The sequence below is a fragment of the Oncorhynchus keta genome, chromosome 29, assembly GCF_023373465.1.
Source record: "Oncorhynchus keta strain PuntledgeMale-10-30-2019 chromosome 29, Oket_V2, whole genome shotgun sequence".
In the NCBI taxonomy this organism is placed as follows: Eukaryota; Metazoa; Chordata; class Actinopteri; order Salmoniformes; family Salmonidae; genus Oncorhynchus; species Oncorhynchus keta.
Window position 1 is genome coordinate 18852299 of NC_068449.1, and position 21239 is coordinate 18873537.

Below are 21239 nucleotides of genomic sequence, written 5' to 3' on the forward strand. Positions count from 1 at the left end.
AGCAGCAAGATGCAGCAAGAAAATGATCCAAAACCCCGAAAAACAAGTCTATATGAAAATGGCTAAAAAGCAACAAATATGACATTTTGGAATGGCTTAGTCAAAGTCCAGACCTGATCCCAATTGAGATGACGTGGCAGGACTTGAAACGAACAGTTCATGCTCCAAAACCCACAAATTTCGCTGAGTTAAAGCAGTTCTGCATGGTAGAATGGACCAAAATTCCTCCACAGCGAAGTGAGAGACTGACCAAAAACTATAGGAAGTGTTTGGTTGGAGTCATTGCAGCTAATGGTGGCACAACCAATTATTTAGTGTAAGGGGGTAATTCCTTTTTTACACAGGGGCTTCAGATGTTACATAAACAAAGTTATGAAATAAATTAAGCAAGTATGTAATTGTTATGTTATTTGTTCACTCAGGTTTCTTTTATCTAATATTAGGTTTTGGTTGAAGATCTGATAACATTTAGTATCAAAAATATGCAAAAGTAGTGAAAATCATAATTGGGAAAATACTTTTTCACAGCATTGTACGTCAAGAATCCAGTATATATACTGTAAATAAATATGTGGTGGGTAAACTAAAATACAATGTACAGTTGTAGAAATATTAGAATGATCTGTGTCGAGAATTAAGTATTTAAATGCACAGTACAAAACCCCATGGCAAAATTACTAGAATTGCAGGAAATTAGTTTCCGGAATACAAATGTATATACTAAATGACCAAAAGTACGTGGACACCTGATTGTCAATCCATTAATTCCAAAATCATTGGCATTAATATGGAGTTGGTCCCCCCATTGCTGCAATAACAGCCTCCACTCTTCTGGGAAGGCTTTCCACTAGATGTTGGAACATTGCTGCTGGGACTTACTTCCATTCAGCCACAAAGACATTAGTGAGGTTGGCCACTGATGTTGGGCAATTAGGCCTGGCTCGCAGTTGGCGTTCCAATTCATCCCAAAGGAGTTTGATGGGGTTGAGGTCAAGGATCAGTGCAGGCAAGTCAAGTTCTTCAACATCGATCTTGACAAACAATTTCTGTATGGACCTCGCTTTGTGCACTGGGGAATTTTCATGCTGAAAAAGGAAAGGGCCTTCGCCAAACTGTTGCCAAAAATTTGGAAGCACAGAATTGTCTAGAATGTCATTGAATGCTGTAGTGTTAAGATTTCATTTCACTGGAACTAAGGGGCCTAGCCCAAATCATTAAAAACAGCCCCAGGCCTTTATTCCACTTCCACCAAACTTTACAGTTGGTACTATGCATTGAGGCAGGTAGCGTTCTCCTGGCATCCGCCAAACCCATATTTATCTGTCGGTCGATCACTTCATAGAACGTGTTTCCACTGCTACACAGTCCAATGGCGGCAAGCTTTACACCACTCCAGCCGATGCTTGGCATTGCACATGGTGATCTTCGGCTTGTGTGCGGTTGCGCGGGCCATGGAAACTGATTTCATGAAGCTCCCGACAAATAGTTATTGTGTTGATATTGCTTCCAGAGGCAGTTTGGAACTCGGAAGTGAGTGTTGCAACTGAGGACAGACAATTGTTACGCTCTACGTGCTTCAGCACTCAGCAGTCCCATTCTGTGAACTTGTGTGCCTACCACTTCACGGCTGAGCCGTTGTTGTTCCTAGATGTTTCCACTTCACAATAACAGCACTTACAGTTGACAAGGGTAGTTCTAGTAGGGCAGAAATTTGACAAACTGACTTGTTGGAAAGGTGGAATCCTATGACGGGGCCACATTGAAAGTCACTGAGCTCTTCAGTGAGGCCATTCTACTGCCAATGCTTGTCTATGGAGATTGTATGGCTGTATACTCAATTTTATACACCGGTCAGCAAAGAGTGTGACTGAAATAGCCAAATCAACTTTTTTGAACGGGTGTCCACATACTTTTGTATAATATTTTTAATGCTATTTCATGCCATAATTTTGTGACAGAGCACTATTTAAAAGTGAGATGTGTACTCTCTCTCCCATCTCATCATCTCGACTTAATCCTCTTCCTCCCTCTTTCCATCACTCCCTCCCTCCATCCCTTCATCTCTCTCTCTCCATCTCACCAAGCATTGGTGGAAGTGGCTCTGATCAGAGTGGGATGGTCACATAAGGAAGTGATTGGGCTCTAACCTCCAAATCATCACTGTACTCTCCTCCCGCCGGTATCTGACCCACTGAGTGGCGGGTGGTTTCTCCCAGTTTTACCACGTTTCTGGGGTTTGGTTTCCAACCCAGAAGCCACAGCCATGGTTGGGAGGCCTGTATAATCACACACTACTGAAGACAACAACGGCAGCTGCATCCTCTCTCCATACCATCATGTACCAACATCAGCCGCAAGCAAAATCCCCAACTTTAGATAATACAGGGTATTGAAAACAGTATTTCTGGATCCGTCCTCCACTTGCTATATCATCTGCAGGCTCACAGGAGCACATTGTGTAGAGTGGCGTTTTAATGACGATCAAAATGTATGTTATTAATGGGATTCATATCAAGGTAGGAAATGAAACACAGCATCTAACATCTTTAGGCATGGAACACTAATGACTTCAGTAACCCAGCCCAGGCAGTGAGCTGAGCACTGAACAGCCCACAGTGGTGAAAATCCCCATAAACAGACAGACAGACAGAGAGAGAAAGACAGACAGACAGACAGACACAGACAGACACAGACAGACAGGAGAGAGAGAGAGAGAACACGAGAAAGGAATGGAGGGGGGTTCTGGCATGATTAATCTTATTTGAATTAAAACTGTCCACTCAATTTACCCCCCCCACCAGCATCACCCCTCATTGCCTCTGCACTGTTTGATCCCAGCCCTGTGTCCACCCACCCTCCCTGTGCCTCCCCTGCCTCCAGCCCCCGCTATGTTTGCCCTCTGGCAAAGGAAGAAAGGCTGTTTTAACAGAACCCAGCATGGGTCGGGCCAAACGGGCCTTGTGCCATCCGTACATTTCCACATTCTCTCATCGGCAGCACTGCGTTTCCTCTCCAGAAGCCATCCATCACCCGCCACAGGCCCGCCGAGCGCCTGCCCCGCTCTGCCTCGCAAAACAACAACAAAGACCTGGGCTAAATAAGAATAAATAAGATGGGAGTAGGAGGAGGAAACGTAGGATGAAAGGTAGGATGAGAGAGAGGAGGAGGAATCGGCATTAACTGACACTGGGCATACATCATTCCGGACACACAGTATAAAGCTGCCCTCTGAAAAGGAAATCATAGGGACGGGGGTTCCTTTGTGGACTGCAATAGTTTCTGCTGTGGGCAGGGTGGTGGGTTGGGGTGATGGCTGGCTGCCAGGTTGGCAGACCCCAGTCTGCCCAGTAGGGCACAAGTTGTCACAGCCATCGCTGGCCAAGCTCAAACCATCATGACCAGGGGAGGAAGTGACATCATGCGCAATGGCTTGGCAAGCAGTAGTGATGGTCTTATAATGGGGATGGTGGAGCAGAGGATGAGAGAGCCAATAACCAGTTAATCACAAGGGAAAAAAAGCCATGGAGGTGCAATAAATGAAGAGACAGAAGGGAAGATTGCTCTTTACTGTCGAGGCGTGTTCCAGAACAATAATCTCATTTGTATCATTTTCTCCACATCCCAAGTCCTCAACCCCGAACAGGATAAATAGTATGGTATTCTATGGTTTGTTTCTCCAGATAAGGCCACAGACCAGACCGATTCAGTCCATACAACCATCGCTGGTGCAGGATTTGGAGATTTGGAGGTCACTGTGGCTTAAAAATAGGGGTGCAAAGGAAATTTTTCCAGAAATGCTCCATGGGAAGTTAAGCCAGGAATTTTGCTAAAATTCATCAAAAAAAGTTAGCTTATAACAGTCAACCTTTTTTGTGGGATACACAAGGCAATTCTAGGTCTTGTGTGGCATTTTTTGGTTGAACTATCCCCAATTCAATGTAATTGCAACCCTCTGCATGCACAGTGCATTCTTCCATCACATGTACAGCTGATTCTTAAGATCTTGCACACTAATGAGATGCTATTGAGCCCACACTACTACACTGTCTGAGCCAAGGACTACATACTTTCTCATAAGTTTTGATTACAGTACTGGATGGGGTGAATATATTTTATATATTCAGTGGACAGCTTAAACTAAAGTTGAGTTGTTTGGAAGGAACACAACACTGTGTGGAGAAAAAAAATGCACAGCACACAAACATCAAAACCTGTAAAGTATGGTGAAGGGGGCATCATGGTTTGAAGCTGCTTTACTGCCTCGGGGCCTGGACAGCTTGCTATCGTCAACGGAAAAATTCTTTCCCAAGTTTATCAAGACATTTTGCAGGAGAATGTAAGGCTATCTGTTCGCCAATTGAAGCTCAACAGAAGTTGGGTGATGCAACAGGACAACAACACAAAACACAGAAGTAAAAATCAGAGAGGCTTCAACAGAAGAAAATATGCCTTCTCGAGTGGCCCAGTCAGAGTCCTGACCTCAACCCGATTGAGATGCTGTGGCATAGCCTCAAGAGAGCGGTTCACACCAGACATCAATCATTTTCCTGAACTGAAACAGTTTTGTAAAGAGGAATGGTCCAAAATTCCTCTTGACCGTTGTGCAGGTCTGTTCCGCAGGTCTGTTCCGCAACTACAGAAAATGTTTGGTTGAGGTTATTGCTGCCAAAGGAGGGTCAACCAGTTATTCAATCCAAGGGTTCACATACTTTTCCCCCCCTGCACTGTGAATGTTTACATGTGTTCAATAAAGACATGAAAACATATTGTTTGTGTTAATAGTTTAAGCAGACTCTCTATTGTTGTGACTTAGATGAAGATCAGATCAAATTTGATGACCAATTTATGCAGTCCAAGTAATTCCAAAGGGTTCACATACTTTTCTTGCCACTCTAACTACATGATCTCCATCCCTCAACTACTATTCTACAAGAGCACAGACAAGGGACAACAGACACACCGGCCTCTACATTGCAGATGAGCTGAAGGCAGTCATCAACAACCTTGGACCACTGAAGGTATTTGCACTGGTGACAGACAATGCTGTGAACATGAAGGCTACTTGGTCTAAAGTGGAGTAGTCCTGCCCTCACCTCACACCCATTGGCTGTGCTGCTCATGCATAGAATATGCTCCTCAAGGATATCATGGCACTGAAAACAATGGATACAATCTATGAGAGAGGCAAGGAAATGGTTAGGTATGTGAAGGGTCATCAAGTTATAGCAGCAATCTACCTCACCAAGCAAAGTGAGAAGAATAAGAGCACCACATTGAAGCTGCCCAGCAACACCCATCTGGTGGTGTTGTCAGCATGTTTGACAATCTCCTGGAGGGGAAGGAGTCTCTCCGAGAAATGGCCATATCACAGTCTGCCGATATGAACAGCACCATCAAGAGGATCCTCCTGGATGATGTATTTTGGGAGAGAGCGGTAAGCAGAGAGTGAAACCTATAGTACTAGCCATTGCACGGATTGAGGGAGACAATGCCATCATGTCTGATGTTCAGACTGCTTGCAAATGTAAGAGAAGAAATCCGTACTGCCCTGCACACTGAAATACATTCTGAAATGCATCAAAAAGTATGAAGACTTCTGCCTTGAAGCCCATACACAACGCAGCATACGTTGGACCCCAAGTATGCTGGCAAGATCATCCTGTCTGGTGCAGAGATCAACAACGCCTCTGGTGTCATCGCTACCGTGTCTCACCACCTTGGCCTGGACGAAGCAAACAGAGGCAGGCAAATGACAGGTCAAGCAGGCAGGGGTCGATAATCCAGAGTAGCTGCAAAAGTACAAGTACAGGTCAGGCAGGCTCAGGGGCAGACAGAGTGGTCAGGCAGGCTCAGGGGCAGACAGAGTGGTCAGGCAGGCTCAGGGGCAGACAGAGTGGTCAGGCAGGCTCAGGGGCAGACAGAGTGGTCAGGCAGGCTCAGGGGCAGACAGAGTGGTCAGGCAGGCTCAGGGGTAGACAGAGTGGTCAGGCAGGCTCAGCGTCAGGACAGATAAGGGTCAAAACCAGGAGGACGAGAAAAGAGACTGGGGGAAAACCAGGAGCTGAGAAAATGCTGGTAGACTTGAACAAACAAGACAAACTGGCACAGACAGACAGAAGACACAGGTATAAATACCCAGAGGATGAGTGGGGAAGATGGGAGACACCTGGAGGGGGGTGGAGACAAGCACAAGGACAGGTGAAACAGATCAGGGCGGGACACTTCCAAGCAAGGGCTTTGGGATGGAGATGCAATATGGCAGTCGTGCCAACATATCTCATCAGCCACCTGGTGGAAGGGACTTTGTGGGTCTGAGGCTCTTACCCCTGTTGCCTCCATCATCTTCCAAATCCCATCAACATCAGCCACTGGTCCTTGTTTGGGAACACGCACCAAAGCACGCAACAGGCTGACCAACACAAGGGTTGAAAAACTGGTGGCCATCCGGGCAAATTTGAGGCTTTTTGAGCCTGACAACGAGCCATCCTCAACAAGGTTGGAAAGTGACAGTGAAGATGAGGCCTCAGAGTCTAATGTTCAAGAGGTGGACATTGAGGAGGTCCAGGGAGAAGACATGAAACCTGAGAGGAAGACAACCAAAGCTTTAGTTTCTAGACTATCATGTTGAAAATGTTTTTGGGAGATGCGATGGATCATTGGGGACCATTCAATATTTCCTATATTTTCTTGTTCAGTGAAATGATCCCATGTGAAGAGTCCTCATTTAATTAAAGTTACATTTGTAACTAAATTGTTTTTTACATTTTTATTGGAAGGCTTTAATCATTTGCAATTTTGTCTACTTATGATGATGTACAAGTTAGTTTCTGTCTCCATGTGATTTGGTAAATATATCCAATGCAAAAAGCATCTGCATTTAAATGGTATTAATATAATTTGCATATATTTCTGTTAATTCCCATATATTCCCGTTACTCCCATGGAAAGTTTCCACCTCTGAATATTCCATAAAATGTGCAACCCTACTTATAACCTAACACTAAGTGCCAGTTTACATATTGCTTGTGGTCAAAGTTTAACAAATGTAAAAAAAGAAAGGTGGACAGAGGCCTGCTTTAGGCCCTATTTCCAAAATACTAAAGATCTTTACAGGCACACAATAAATTATACTCCTGAATGTGTGTTTATAAACAAGGCTCAATAATATTGTGAATTTGAATCTGAATCAGATAGATTCTTCCTCTTTCAGTTCAGCTTCCTCTGCAATATGATCTGAAAGGACCTCCATCAGCTGGGCTAAATAAGGAGATAAGCGCCTCTCTCTCTCTCTCTCTTTCTCTCTGTTTCTCTGTTTCTCTCTGTCTCTAGCTCACTTACCCTCCCTGTAACTTCATCACAAGAGCTGGACTGGGCTCACGAGGGGCTGTGAGTCTGGAAACACCACTACCCATTACTCACTCCCAGTCTGGTCTGGGGAGAGTCTAGCCGGCCCGCTAGTTACAGCAGGGAACATGCACCTCCATAGTATAGACTACCCCCATGCCAAACACAAGCCTCTCCCTCCGAGGCATTAGGCTTTAATGGACTCTGCTAAACACATTCTCTCCCTATTGGGGGGATATCTGGTTTCTACACCCTGTTTACACAGTTTCTCTCTATTTCTCTCTCTTTCTGTCTCTCTTTCTCCCTCTCTCTCTGCTTCTCTCTCTCTCTGAGACACACACACACACACACACAAACACACACACTCACACATATACATTCTTTGCTGGAACTTTCCCCTCATGTATCAGGATTAAGAATAAATTCACACAGAATACTTTACATGGCACTCTGTGAGCTCTCCCTAAAGGACTGGATTATAACCCACTGTAGAGGAAACACCTCATACGTTTACATACTGAACCCACAACCTCTACATCGTTGGAGTGTTTAGAGAGCAATAGGTGAAACAGTCCAACAGCCCAGGTCAGTTATTCTGGGATTCACTACATGACCAAAAGTATGTGGACACCTGCTTGTCGATCATCTCATTCCAAAATCATAGGCATTAATATGGAGTTGATCGCCCCTTTGCTGCTCCCAATGGTGCAGCCTCACTCTTCTGGAAAGGCTTCCCACTAGATGTTGGAACAGTGCTGCAGGGATTTGCTTCCATTCAGCCACAAGAGCATTACTGAGGTCGGGCACTGATGTTGGGTGATTCAGTGTTCCAATTAATCCCAAAGGTGTTTAATGGGGTTGAGGTCAGGGATCTGTGCAGGCAAGTCAAGTTCTTCCACAACAATCTCAACAAACCATTTCTATATGGACCTCGCTTTGTGAATGGGGGCATTGTAAACTTTGCACAAAGTTGAAAGTACAGAATATAATATAATATAATGTCTTTGTATGCTGTAGTTTTAAGATTTCCCTTCACTGGAACTAAGGGGCCTAGCCAAAACAATGAAAAACAGCCCCTGACCATTATTCCTCCTCCACCAAACTTTACAGTTGGCACCATGCATTGGGGCAGATAGCGTTCTCCTGGCATCCGCCAAACCCAGATTCGTCCATCAGACTGCCAGATAGTGAAGCGTGATTCATCACTCCAGAGAACGCGAGCTTCACACCACTACAGCCGACGCTTGGCATTGCGCATGGTGATCTTAGGCTTGTGTGCGGCTGCTCGGCCATGGAAACCCATTTCATGATGCTCCCGACAAACAGTTATTGTGCTGATGTTGCTTCCAGAGGCAGTTTGGAACTCAGTAGTGATTGTTGCAACTGAGGAGAGCTTGTGTGACCTACCACTTCACGGGTGAGCTGTTTCTGCACCTAGACGTTTCCACATCACAATATCAGCACTTACAGTTGACCGGGGCAACTGTAGCAGGGCAGAAATTTGATGGACTGACTTGGTGGAATGGTAGCATCCTATGACGGTCCCAAATTGAAAGACAGTGAGCACTTCAGTAAGGCCATTCTACTGCAAATGCTTGTCTATGGAGATTGCTCAGGTGGCTGAGGTTCTTGATGTCCTTCTTGGTCTTCCTGTGACCCCAGGTGCTGAAGATGTCCTGGAGGGCAGGCTGTGTGCCACTGGTGATGCGTTGGGCTGACTTTACCACCCTCTTGAGAGCCATGCGATTGTGGGCGGTGTGATTACCGTACTAGGCGGTGGCCCGACAGGATGCTCCCAATGGTGCATCTGTCAAAGTTTGTAAGGGTCTTCGGGGCCAAGCCAAATTTCTTGTAAAAGACAATAGTTTAGAGGGAGGCCTGCTTCTTGCACATTAAACAAGTGGTCATGAGCCTCCACAACTTGTGGAAAAATCAGTTAATAATTGATACCATTATTCTTAAAGAAAGATCTCATTTACCACTTGAATGTCAAAGAAGCAATCTGCCAGTAGCTTACACATCACCTGATTTAATATTATGTCATTGGTGGTGGTGTGAACTGGAGATAAAAATACCAATCTGTTTTTTAGTTTTTTACATGTAAAATGGTTTGTTACTGTTCCAAATGTTCTGATGGGAGGAAGCTGCTGTGTGTGTTCCGCGGTCAGTTGGTTTGATGTTGGGCCTGATTTGCTGCGTTGACCAAAGGATAGATAGGAAGGACTGTTCCCCACACAGCTGTATATCCAGAGGCTGTTGGCAAGGCCAGGTTCCTACGCAGCTGTCCACAACAGAGTATTGTGAAGCCAAGTGAGTCCTGTAATGTCTTATTAAGCTTGTGGGGAAAGACGATGGGAACAGAGATGCGGAAACACATGACACTTTTGGCAACGCGCAACCGGGTGACACCTATATTGAACTTGTGTGTTTATGAATTAGTTTATTACTTTCATCAGTTCAACGCATCCAAATCTATTAATGGTTTAAGCTTTGATGAGTTCGAAAAAATAATGGTGGGCTTATTTCTATGGAGCCACACTACATGTCCTGTTTATGGTATAATTTTATTTATTGAGAATGGCCCTTTAAAAGTGAATCACAATGGACATTTTATCTCACTTGGTTTAATATCAACTGCAGGTTTTTGGTTTTTACACTATGACACATAGTTGCTCATTAATAGTGCTGTATGTCGCCCTCTTGTGGTCATGGGCATCCCATCACCCCAGGGCCAGTAAGACATTTGCTCAACAAGAAAAGCAAATGCCCATACTTCTCTCTCAAATTCCATTTACTTTTGTATTGCTGTCCTCAATAAAGGCTGCTCTCTCACTTTAATTTTGATCAGTAGAGGAGAGTTGAGTAAGTTTATTTTTTACATTCAGCATCACTGTATCAAGGGAAATATAGTATTCTTCTAACAAAGATATCTACATACAGTATATTTCAGGATGTTGTGTATCCCTGGAAATAATCAGTATTCATGTAAACATTACAGTTTTTAAAACATAGCTTGTCCAAACAAAGTGATCTCTTGGCTCACCTTATATAACTTATGGGGATAGGGTAAGTTAAGCTACCTACACATTTCTGTACGGAATGAAATATTACCACTAACTTTTTAAATCACATCTATCATTATTTCCCAAACACAATTCAACACAATCACAATCGCTTTTTTTGTCTTTCAATCGTTTTAAATATATTTTAGTCCAAGCTTAACACCTAACAAACCCATGTACTTTTAAAAAACACTTTTAACATAGGGCAGGCCCTGTTGTTACCTCATATACAATGTGATAATGCCTTGCAGTACGCCTGGGAAGAAAACTCTTCTATTTTCTCAACTTGCAATTGGCTCAACCATTGGCTCAACTTACCCCACAGCCATTGGCTCATTTTGGCAAACATTTTGATGATATTAGCCCACACAGCTACCAGGATGTACTTTCTTGTAGATTTAGGACCTCATATCGAAGCTTATGGAGACCCCAACTGTTGTATAGAACAATCTTAATGATCTACTTTGGTTTAGATACAAGAATTATGAAACCTCTAGCGCAATAAATTAATTTAACATGGTGAAAATCAGTTTTTTGGACCTAACTTGCTGACCACTTTTCTTCCTTCATAGACTCCATGAAATGTTGACCTCTTCCTAAATATTTGGTCAAATTATGGTTTCCTAGAAACAAGGGTGGCTCAACTTACCCCTTTGGCTCAACCCACTCTCCCCTAATTATGATCATAAAGTTTGTGGATTAGCCTGAGTTCCTTTGGATAACAGCACAAGAGACATCTGTTTACCCACAATGTTGAGTCCGTGGTGCTGCTCTCCGTGGTCGTTTCTAGTAGAACAACCATAATGGGCTTTAATTGGGAATGTAAGTGTGTGTGGTGCAGAAAGAGCATTGACTACAAAACCAGTGGTATTTGAGTGCATACATTCATCTTTGTGTATGAATCACTCTCTAAATTCTATCGCACACTTAATCCTTTTCCACTCGTGGATAATAAAATGGTTCAAGAAGAATCAGAACATTCATTTCCATCATACAAAACATACTAATGTGAGGGATAGTGAAGCTTTTGGCTGAAATTAATGTGTGTCAAGCATTCATCACCATGTACGTATGCAGATGCAAAGATACATTTGGTGTGACACATTTTACAAGGAGATGCATCTATGTATCCATGTTCAGCCTCCATTCATCTGTGCCCGTTGGCTATGGGAGCCGTGAAATCAATGGGACACACTACAACTGCTAGAAAGAGATGATAATGACATATTGTAGAGCTGGTTTCCGTTGATAATTCTGTGTGGGACATATGACACTGTGAAAGATTGTGATTTTCTTCCAGCACGTGTCTGGGGCAGGCAATAATTAGAATTGCTTTAACACCTTTGGAATTAGGGGCACAGGCTGGCCACCAGGCTGGCCACTAGACTGGCCACCACCAGGGCCATAGCTGTCATCACCACAGAGAATCTCACCTTCACCAGCAACCACACAGGCAGGGAGGAACACTGGGACAGTCAGAGTGTGTGAAAGAAGCGAGTGAAAATTTGTTTTGGAGAAAAGAGAAGTACTGAGCTGAAGAGAGAAAAACAGTAGGTCGGTCATTAAAGGCATGTGTTGAACATACTGAGAAGCGGTGAAAGAACAAGGGAGAAAGAGAGAGAAAAAGAAAGAGAGAGAGAGAGAGAAGAAGAGGGAGGGAGAGACAAAACAAGTGGTTGTGCCTGTCATGGTTTTACTGGCTTCAGTGGTGGATTTGGTGGGGATGGAAAACAAGACGCTATTTCGTGTTCCATTAATATATGCGGCACCATGGCCTCCTATCCCCGCACATACACGGGGGGGCCTTGATCCCTTACATGTGGGGGTTCCAGCCCAGTGACAGCGCTCTGTAGTCGGGGTGATGCAGCTTCAGGAGTAGCTCCTCATATTGGAGGAGTGTGTTTGTGTTGGCCCCGAATTAATAACTTTTCATTTAGTGCGGAAATGACAGGAATAGTAATTAAGGAAATGGAATGATTTTATTGGCCATGATGTTTATATTAAGTTCCAGATGTGAGGCAGCTGCTCATGCAGAGAGGCCCTGCCCTCGGAGCGGTATCACTGGGCTAGAGGAAAGGGGGTGGGTTATTAAAGGAAGATAACAACACTAGCCAAATGCATTTCCCCATGTAAAAAACATATAGCAGTGGTTGGTAGCCAATAAGACTAATATAATGTGCTCTTTTATGAATCAGGAAAGATTATGAAGTACTCTGCTATATGCCATATTTATAAACGTCCCCTGTAGCATTTTTGCAAGTGTGTCTTGTATTTGCACATATCAAATTACCCTATTACAGGCCCGATTTGCCTGACTGGAAAAGTTAATATTGAAGAGTGGTGGTTCAGAATTTTTGGGGTGGCCCAAACCCATGGTCGTCCCATCTCCTACTGTAATGGGGGCTTAACATCCCTTAACAGGCAGTGACAGAACTGCTGAGTCTCTCTATTGGAGGGCTGTGGGGCCCAGGGCCAGCCAGGGTTCCTAATTTAAAGTCAAGAATTTGAACCCTGCTGTGGCCTACTCTCCTGTATGCCTATAGAAAAGACTGACACTGGTGGTTCTAGAATAAGCCATCTTTGTCCACAATAACCCAGATCTATTGGAGGTGGCGTGCCTGTTAACTGCAATCGCCAGTATGCGTCAACATGCCTTTTGTCCAGATGGACACTTCCAGTAAACACAATATGGGTGTCCTCCTGGCTCCTGGAGTAATTGTGTCTGATATGTTGTTTCTAAAGCTGATCTCCAAACAGTGTCATTAGAGTAATGGTTCTGAGTGAGCTGCTTTAATCAGCCTTTACAGCTCTGAATGAGATGGTGATTTATTCAAGAAGGGCTGGAGGAGAAACAGTCCTCCGCATCTGAACATGGAAGGACTCTCTCGGTCCCTCTCTGAGAACATTCTTCCATTGATTTGGGGTGTTCACCCATTCAAGTTATTTGTAATGGAGAACTCCTGAAGGAAGTTATTGGTTAATTTGTGTGTGTGTGTGTGTGTGTGTGTGTGTGTGTGTGTGTGTGTGTGTGTGTGTGTGTGTGTGTGTGTGTGTGTGTGTGTGTGTGTGTGTGTGTGTGTGTGTGTGTGTGTGTGTGTGTGTGTGTGTGTGTGTGTGTGTGTGTGTGTGTGTGTGTGTGCATGCGTGCGTGCGTAATTACACGCATGTGTGTGTGCTTGCTTGTGAAAGTGTGTTTATGATATACAACTGAGATACGTGTCAAAATCTGGAAAGATATTAATGGCACTACAGTGATGTATTGCTCTTGAGTAACAACAAAGAGGACAAGCCACACGCTCATATTCAAAAGTGCAGATACTCACACGCGTATCATCATTTGCCAGAATTGAAGGATAACATGGAGGCAAAAGAACTGTTCCAAAAAAGCCTGTGTCAGGTTACTTTCTCCTTCACTATATCAAGATGAATGTTCTGCAAGCCACCATTTTGTGTTGAAATAGACATTCTTTGAGTTGCTGTAGTTTTTAATGCACGTTGCCCTCTTTTTTATTTCCTATAACAGCAATGGCAGGGCCCTGCCCATTCCTTTAGTGCTGTTTTGCTTCGCTGTGATGTGCTCCCATCTGGTTCCCAGTGAAAATGCATCACTCCATTAACATTGCCTGTGATCTAGAGGATGCTTTAATCTAAGACTATAAACTCCACTTAATTACATCCTCAAAAAGAGCTCTATTAGTATAATGCAATCAAATAGGGAATACATCCATTCTGGCAAGTCAAACATGCAAAAGTTGCCATTAAACAGGGTTCACTATTGTCTAAGAACAGATCTTAAAATCATATTTAATACATTCAGGCCAAGGCTTACTGCATACTGTATTGAATTTGCCAAGAAAAGGATGTATTGTTGATTGGCATGAGCTGCCCTTTTTTGTGCAGTGAAAGAGCATAACAACTGAGACTTCAAACAAATCAACAGTCACTGTCATGGTCTCTGGTCTCTGTCAGTGTGGAAAACTGATGTCTGACTTTACACTTGACCTTTCATGCTTTCTATTACTTCCAGTCATATCTGTAATCACACCATTGTTTGATTAAACATCAGGAGAAAAAAAGTAAACGTCTGGTTATAATTTCAACACAAAGACATTATTATGAAATGCAAGATGCAAAGCAATGACTTTTGTCATGGTGTCATGGTAATAGATCTGGCTCTCACACAGTGACACAATAGCTACGGTGAATATTCAGATAGCTCTCTATCTGTTCATAATTTAACCTTTTAAAAAAAATGTTGTGTAACTAATGTCGGTCTCCCTGACATATCCAATAAGTGTCATTGATACTTGATCCTCAATTCTTACAGAACTTTGAAAAAAATATACAGTACCAGTCAAAAGTTTGGACACACCTACTCATTTAAAGGTTTTCTTTATTTTTACATTGTAGAATAATAGTAAAGACATCAAAACCATGAAATAACTATGTAGTAATCAAAAAAGTGTTAAAAAAATCTAAATATATATTTCTTTAAAGTAGCCTTGATGATAGCTTTGCACACTCTTGGCATTCTCTCAACCAGCTTCAATTGGAATGATTTTCCAAAAGTCTTGTAGGAGTTCCCACATATGAAAATGTGTATTTTTAAAATTTAACTAGGCAAGTCAGGTAAGAACAAATTCTTATTTATAATGACGGCCTACCCCAGCCAAACTCGGACGACTCTGGGCCAATTGTGCGCCGCCCTATGCGACTCCCAATCACGGCTGGATGTGATGCAGCCTGGATTGCAGTATCTTAGACCGCTGCATCATGCAGGAGCCCACTTGTTGGCTGATTTTCCTTCACTCTGCAGTCCAACTCATCCCAAACCATCTCAAATGGGTTGAAGTCAGGTGATTGTGGAGGTCATCTGGTCATCTGATGCAGAACTCCATCCCTATCCCTCTTGATCAAATAGCCCTTACACTTTCTGGAGGCGTGTTGGGTCATTGTCTTGTTGAAAAACAAATGACAGTCCCACTAAGTGCAAACCAGATGGGATGGCGTATCGCTGCAGAATTCTGTGGTTGCCATGCTGGTTAAGTGTGCCTTGAATTCTAAATAAATCACTGACAGTGCCACCAGCAAAGCACCCCTACACCATCACATCTCCTCCATGCTTCACGGTGGGAACCACACATGCGGAGATCATCCGTTCATCTTCTCTGTGACTCAAAAAGAAACAGAGGTTGTAACCAAAAATCTCAAATTTGGACTCATCAGACCAAAGGACAGATTTCCACCACTAATGTCCACTGCTCATGTTTCTTGGACCCAAGCAAGTCTCTTCTTCTTATTGATGTCCTTTAGTAGTGGCTCACAGTCTCCTCTGAACAGTTGATGTTAAGATGTGTGTGTTACTTGAACTTTGTGAATCATTTATTTGGCCTGCAATTTCTGATGCTGGTCACTCTAATAAACGTATCCTCTGCAGCAGAGGTAACTCTGGGTTTTCCTTTCCTGTGGCGGCCCTCATGAGAGCCAATTTCAATGGTTTTAGTGACTGTACTTGAAGAAACTTTCAAAGTCCTTGAAATTTTCCAGATTGACTGACCTTCATGTCTTAAAGTAATGATGGACTGTTGTTTCTCTTTGCTTATTTGAGCTGTTCTTGTCATAATATGAACTTGGTCTTTCACCAAATAGGGCTATCTTCTGCATACCAACCCTCCCTTGTCACAACACAAATGATTTGCTCAAATGCATCAAGAAGGAAAGAAACTCGACAAATGAACTTTTAATAAGGCACACCTGTTAATTGAAATGCTTTCCTGGTTACTACCTCATGAAGCTGGTTGAGAGAATGCCAAGAGTGTGCAACGCTGTCATCATGGAAAAGGGTGGCTAGTTTGAAATATTTTAAAATTTAAAATATATTTTTTATCAAAATACTTTTTTTTTATCCACCTATCAATGTATTAGGCTACTGAATATCGTATTGACACCATGACAGGACAGTAGCCCGTTATAAGATTTCCCCCCTTATAGGTAATTATTTACATGACTACCTGCATTTCCGTTCATTGCGTAACGTCCGACATTCAGAGTGAATACTTCCTGCCTGTCAGCTCAAAAATGGCGTCCTGTTTTGAGGTTGGTGTTTTGACGAATGATATCCTTCAATAATGAAAAGGTGTTTTTCCATATTTGTGATGAAGATAAACAATTATTGAAAATAAATATGGCATTTGAAATGTGTACCCAATGGAGTACTCATGTCTTTTACATACCAATGGCCAGCGCTAATAGCATTAGCAAGCTAACGTTAGCTAATTTGCTAGCATTTCAGACCATTCTATTTCGACCTCTTAGCTAGTTAACGTTATGTTTTCAATTTGCTTTTAGTTGCTGATGTTTGTAGTGGATTAGCATGATACGTAGAAAACATTACCTTGCTTTGTCTTGCCACTGTAAGATACAGCACGGATCCGACATTCGAGGTAGTACTTTATGCAAGCTAGCTAATTAACGTTAGCTAAAAAGCTAGCTAATGTTTATGATATTTTCCATAGGTATCTGCGTCGGTCAGTGATGAACAGACCGAAAGTGCTGCATCTCAGAAAAGAGAGGAGAGACTGCGAAAATTCCGGGAACTGCATTTCAAAAGGGTCTGTGTTCAAAGGTTCTCCCATTTCACACACATTTTAGTAACGTCATGTGAAGCCTATCCTTATTTGAGTTTGGCAGTAGCTTGAGTTTACATGGTATATCTTGGATCTGTGTTCTTTGTATTCACGTTCTGGAATGTATGTATTTTGTGTTATCCATTGCAGAATGAAGCACGCAATCTCAATCACAAGGAGGTTGTGGAGGAGGACAAAAGACTGAAGCTACCAACTAACTGGGAGGCAAAGAAAGCCCGTCTGGAGTGGGAACTAATGACTGATGAAAAGAAAAAGGTACATGTTCATCAACGGACTTGATTATAATATATTAATTGTATATGCTCTACCAACTGAGCTACAGATGTCCACAGCTATGTTGAACATTATTATTATCACAGAGGCACTGCTTCCTGGATGAACCGTCACATGTGTAGGACAATGTTTTTTTTTTTTGGCTGATGACAGAGAGCAGGATGTCAGAAGTCAACTGCAAGTTGTGTACCTTAGGATAATAGATAAGTAATAGAGGACGACCGATTATGATTTTTCAACTCCTTTCCCGAGGACCAAAAAAAGCCGATACCGATTATCGGCCAATTGTTTTATTAGTATTATTATTATTGTAATAATTACAATTACGACAATACTGAATGAACAAACAACGCTTTTTAAAAACTTCATATAATGCATAAATAAAATCAATTTAATATCAAATAAATAATTAAACATGTTCAATTTGGTTGAAATAATGCAAAAACACAGTGTTGGAGAAGAAAGTAAAAGTGCAATATGTGCCACGTAAAAAAGCTAACGTTTAAGTTCCTTGCTCAGAACATGAGAACATATGAAAGCTGGTGGTTCCTTTTAACATGAGTCTTCAATATTCCCAGTTAAGAAGTTTTAGGTTGTCGTTATTATAGGACTATTTCTCTCTATACCATTTGTATTTCATATACCTTTGACTATTGGATGTTCTTATAGGCACTTTAGTATTGCCAGCCTAATCTCGGGAGTTGATAGGCTTGAAGTCATAAACAGCGCTGTGCTTCAAACATAGCTAAAAGCTGCTGGCAAATGCAGTGAAGTGCTGTTTGAATGAATGCTTATGAGCCTACTGCTGCCTACCACCACTCAGTCAGACTGCTCTGTCAAATATCATCCTATACTTAATTATAATAAACACACAGAAATATGAGCCTTTGGTCATTAATATGGTAAAATCCAGAAACTATCATTTCGAAAACAAAACGTTTATTCTTTCAGTGAAATAAGGAACCTTTCAGTATTTTATCGAATGGATGGCAATATTTAAATCTAATGTCTGTTATATTTCACAACCATCATTGTTATGTCATAATTATGTCAAATTCTGACAAATTCATTACGGTTTTTGTTAGGAAGAAATGGTCCTCACACAGTTTGCAACAAGCCAGGAGGCCCAAACTGCTGCATATACCCCGACTCTGCTTGCACTGAACGCAAGAGAAGTGACACAATTCCCATAGTTAATATTGCCTGCTAACATTAATTTATTTTAACTACATATGTAGGTCTAAAAAATATACTTGTGTGTTGATTTTAAGAAAGGCGTTGACGATTAGGTACATTTGTGCAATGATTGTGCTTTTTTCGCGAATGCACTTTTGTTAAATCATCACCTATTTGACAAAGTAGGCTGTTATTCAATGGTATATAACAGGCACCGCATTGATTATATGCAATGCAGAACAAGCTAGTTAACCACACATGATGATATTACGAGGTTAACTAGTGATTATGTGAAGAATGATTTATTTTTTTTACAAGATAAGTTTAGTGCTAGCTAGCAACTTACCTTGGCTCCTTGCAGCCACAAGGTCCTTTTGATGATGCACTCGCGTAACAGGTGGTCAGCCTGCCACGCAGTCTCCTCTTGGATTGCAATGTAATCTGCCATAATTACATCCAAAAAGGCTGATTACCGATTGTTATGAAAACTTGAAATCGGCAAAGCCGATTTAATTGGTCGGCCTCTACTAAGTAACTTTAGAAGTTATATAGTAATTGTATGCACACTGTTGCTGTTTAGTGACTTGGTGTGTGTCTGTGGGATTTCAGGAGTGTGCGGCCAAAGGGGAGGACTATGACCGGGTGAAACTGCTAGAGATCAGTGCTGAGGATGCTGAGCGGTGGGAGAGAAAGAAGAAGAAGAAAAACCCTGACCCAGGATTCTCAGGTGAGAGAGGTTACTCATTTTTTTTGAGTGAACTGGATAGCTATGCCTCAGCTGGTCAGTTTTTCTGAACAAGAAAAACTAGGGTTTCTACTTATAAGCTATAACTGTTAAGGCCACATGGTCAGGAAGCGCTAAGGTCTGCCTCTTTAGCTGAGGGCCATTCAATCGTGAGCTTGGAGAGCATCTACCAGTATGTCATGCTGTACATCCTCAATCCATTTTTATTTTATTTTAAACATGCTATCATCTGAAGTAAGATACGCCTGGAGATACAAGTGGGAAAGTGGGACTCTTTAATATTGTGCTGTAGAGCCTGGTTGTTTTTGAAGACACCAACTCCACAAAGGCCAGTCAGTAATGCAGCAGAAGTTGATTGTGGAAGATGACTACTGGAGGTGGTACTGTCATTCCACAACAGGGCAGCCCTGTACCAAGGTATTCTGTAACGGAATTCTGGGTGCGTGTAAAGACCCCTCGGGATAAATCATTTTTAACTGCCTCCAATTGAATCTGCCAAAAGGGATAACTGCGTTCCCCAAATATGGCTGCCATCTGTTGCATCAAAACGTCTCTGAATTAAACCTCTGGGGAGAAAATTATCACCAGAGGGGCTTGAAAGCGGCCTCCTCATCTCCCCTAACCAGACGCAGGTTTTGTCGCAGAGCTTTGCGCCTGCTTGTCGTTTGTTCCGGTAATTATAACCTCTCTTGTTTGCTGCCATTGGCCCGCAGGTTACGCGGAGGCCCAGCTGCGACAGTACCAGCGCCTCACCAAACAGATCAAACCAGACATGGACGGCTATGAGAGGCAGCGAGAGCAGTGGTGAGCCGGAGCCCCCTTATAAAACTCCTCTCTCATTTTCCATTACTGAGTGTCTTTGATATTGTCTCCAATGAGTCGACTATGCAGGGTTGCCTCCCAATGTCCTCAAGCACAAGTCCTATATATTGGTTTTGAAAAGGCACATGTTTCAAAGACTGTTTCCCCCATACACTATGAAACTATGAAATGTTTTAATTGCGTCAAATGGATAATTGACGATACTATCACACAGTTTTCACTGATCATGTGCACAAAGGATTCAATTAAATGTCAGGCAGTGTGCCCTACTCCTGCCCCATGGTTAATTTTGACATTGTCACAAAATCATTTAATGTCTTAAGTGTCAATGTGAGGCATACGCTCAGAGAGGAACGGTATGGTTATAGTTATCGTGGGTTTTCTTGATCAGCCAAAGATGAGTTCAGAACCCACAGGTTTTTCGCCTTAATTGCTGCCACATGTGGAGCTGTGAAGGGTGCACTACAGCATAATGTTTCCAGTCATAGAGATGGGTAATATTCAGCTTGGAGAGATGGATGGTGTTGAGGAGGATCATTCAAATTAATAGTGTGTTAACCGACTCTCCTTTTCTCTCTCACAGTGGTGAGGACTTCCACCCCACATCCAACAGCCTGATCCATGGGACCCACGTCCCATCCAAGGAGGGCATCGACCGCATGGTGGAGGATGTGGAGAAACAGTAAGTGTAACAGAGACGAGAGTGAGATCCTAACCTCCTCTGACCTCCCATTTAATGCACTGGAGTCCAAAACAAGGTCCATTTGTGGAAAGAGTGAGAGCCCTCTGTGAATGGAAGCGGCAGACATGTGCGTGCATGAAACCAGGGCATATCTGATGCCTACTAAATGAACCCCAGTGTTGGGAGCCTGATGGGACTGGCTGATAAGGCTCTTTTTATGGTATATCCCACTGGGGAGGTGCTGGAAAACTTAGAAAGAAGATATTTGACCTAGTTAATGAGCCCTCATCTCTGATTCTCACCCCTTAGATTACCCTAGTTTCTGTTGCATCTGCATTACTTGGTGTTAAGTTGGCCAGAACAGATTTTCCCCAATAAAGTAATGCATGGCGTGTCTTTCAAAAGAATGGCTACACGTTAGACCTTCCATACCAGCTAAGATCCTGAAGTCCCTCACACCTGACCGGCATATTCCCTTCCGTAGTGTC

At 42.7% G+C, this 21239-nt stretch overlaps 1 protein-coding gene across 3 annotated transcripts in view; it reads left to right on the top strand.

Moving 5' to 3' along the window:
* The window catches only part of LOC118362390 (pre-mRNA-splicing factor syf2), an 89839-nt gene that overhangs the window by 66834 nt on the left and 1766 nt on the right, over positions 1-21239 (top strand). Inside the window, exons 1-6 of one of the 3 annotated variants that reach the window (XM_035742681.2) lie at positions 16424-16502; positions 16922-17017; positions 17183-17308; positions 19112-19229; positions 19961-20051; positions 20653-20751. In XM_035742681.2, coding sequence (XP_035598574.1) covers positions 16485-16502; positions 16922-17017; positions 17183-17308; positions 19112-19229; positions 19961-20051; positions 20653-20751 — 548 coding nt within the window. In that variant the 5' untranslated portion in view covers positions 16424-16484. Of the gene's footprint in view, positions 1-16423; positions 16543-16921; positions 17018-17182; positions 17309-19111; positions 19230-19960; positions 20052-20652; positions 20752-21239 lie in introns of those variants that run through there. The other 2 variants (XM_035742680.2, XM_035742679.2) reach the window with 2 other exon arrangements.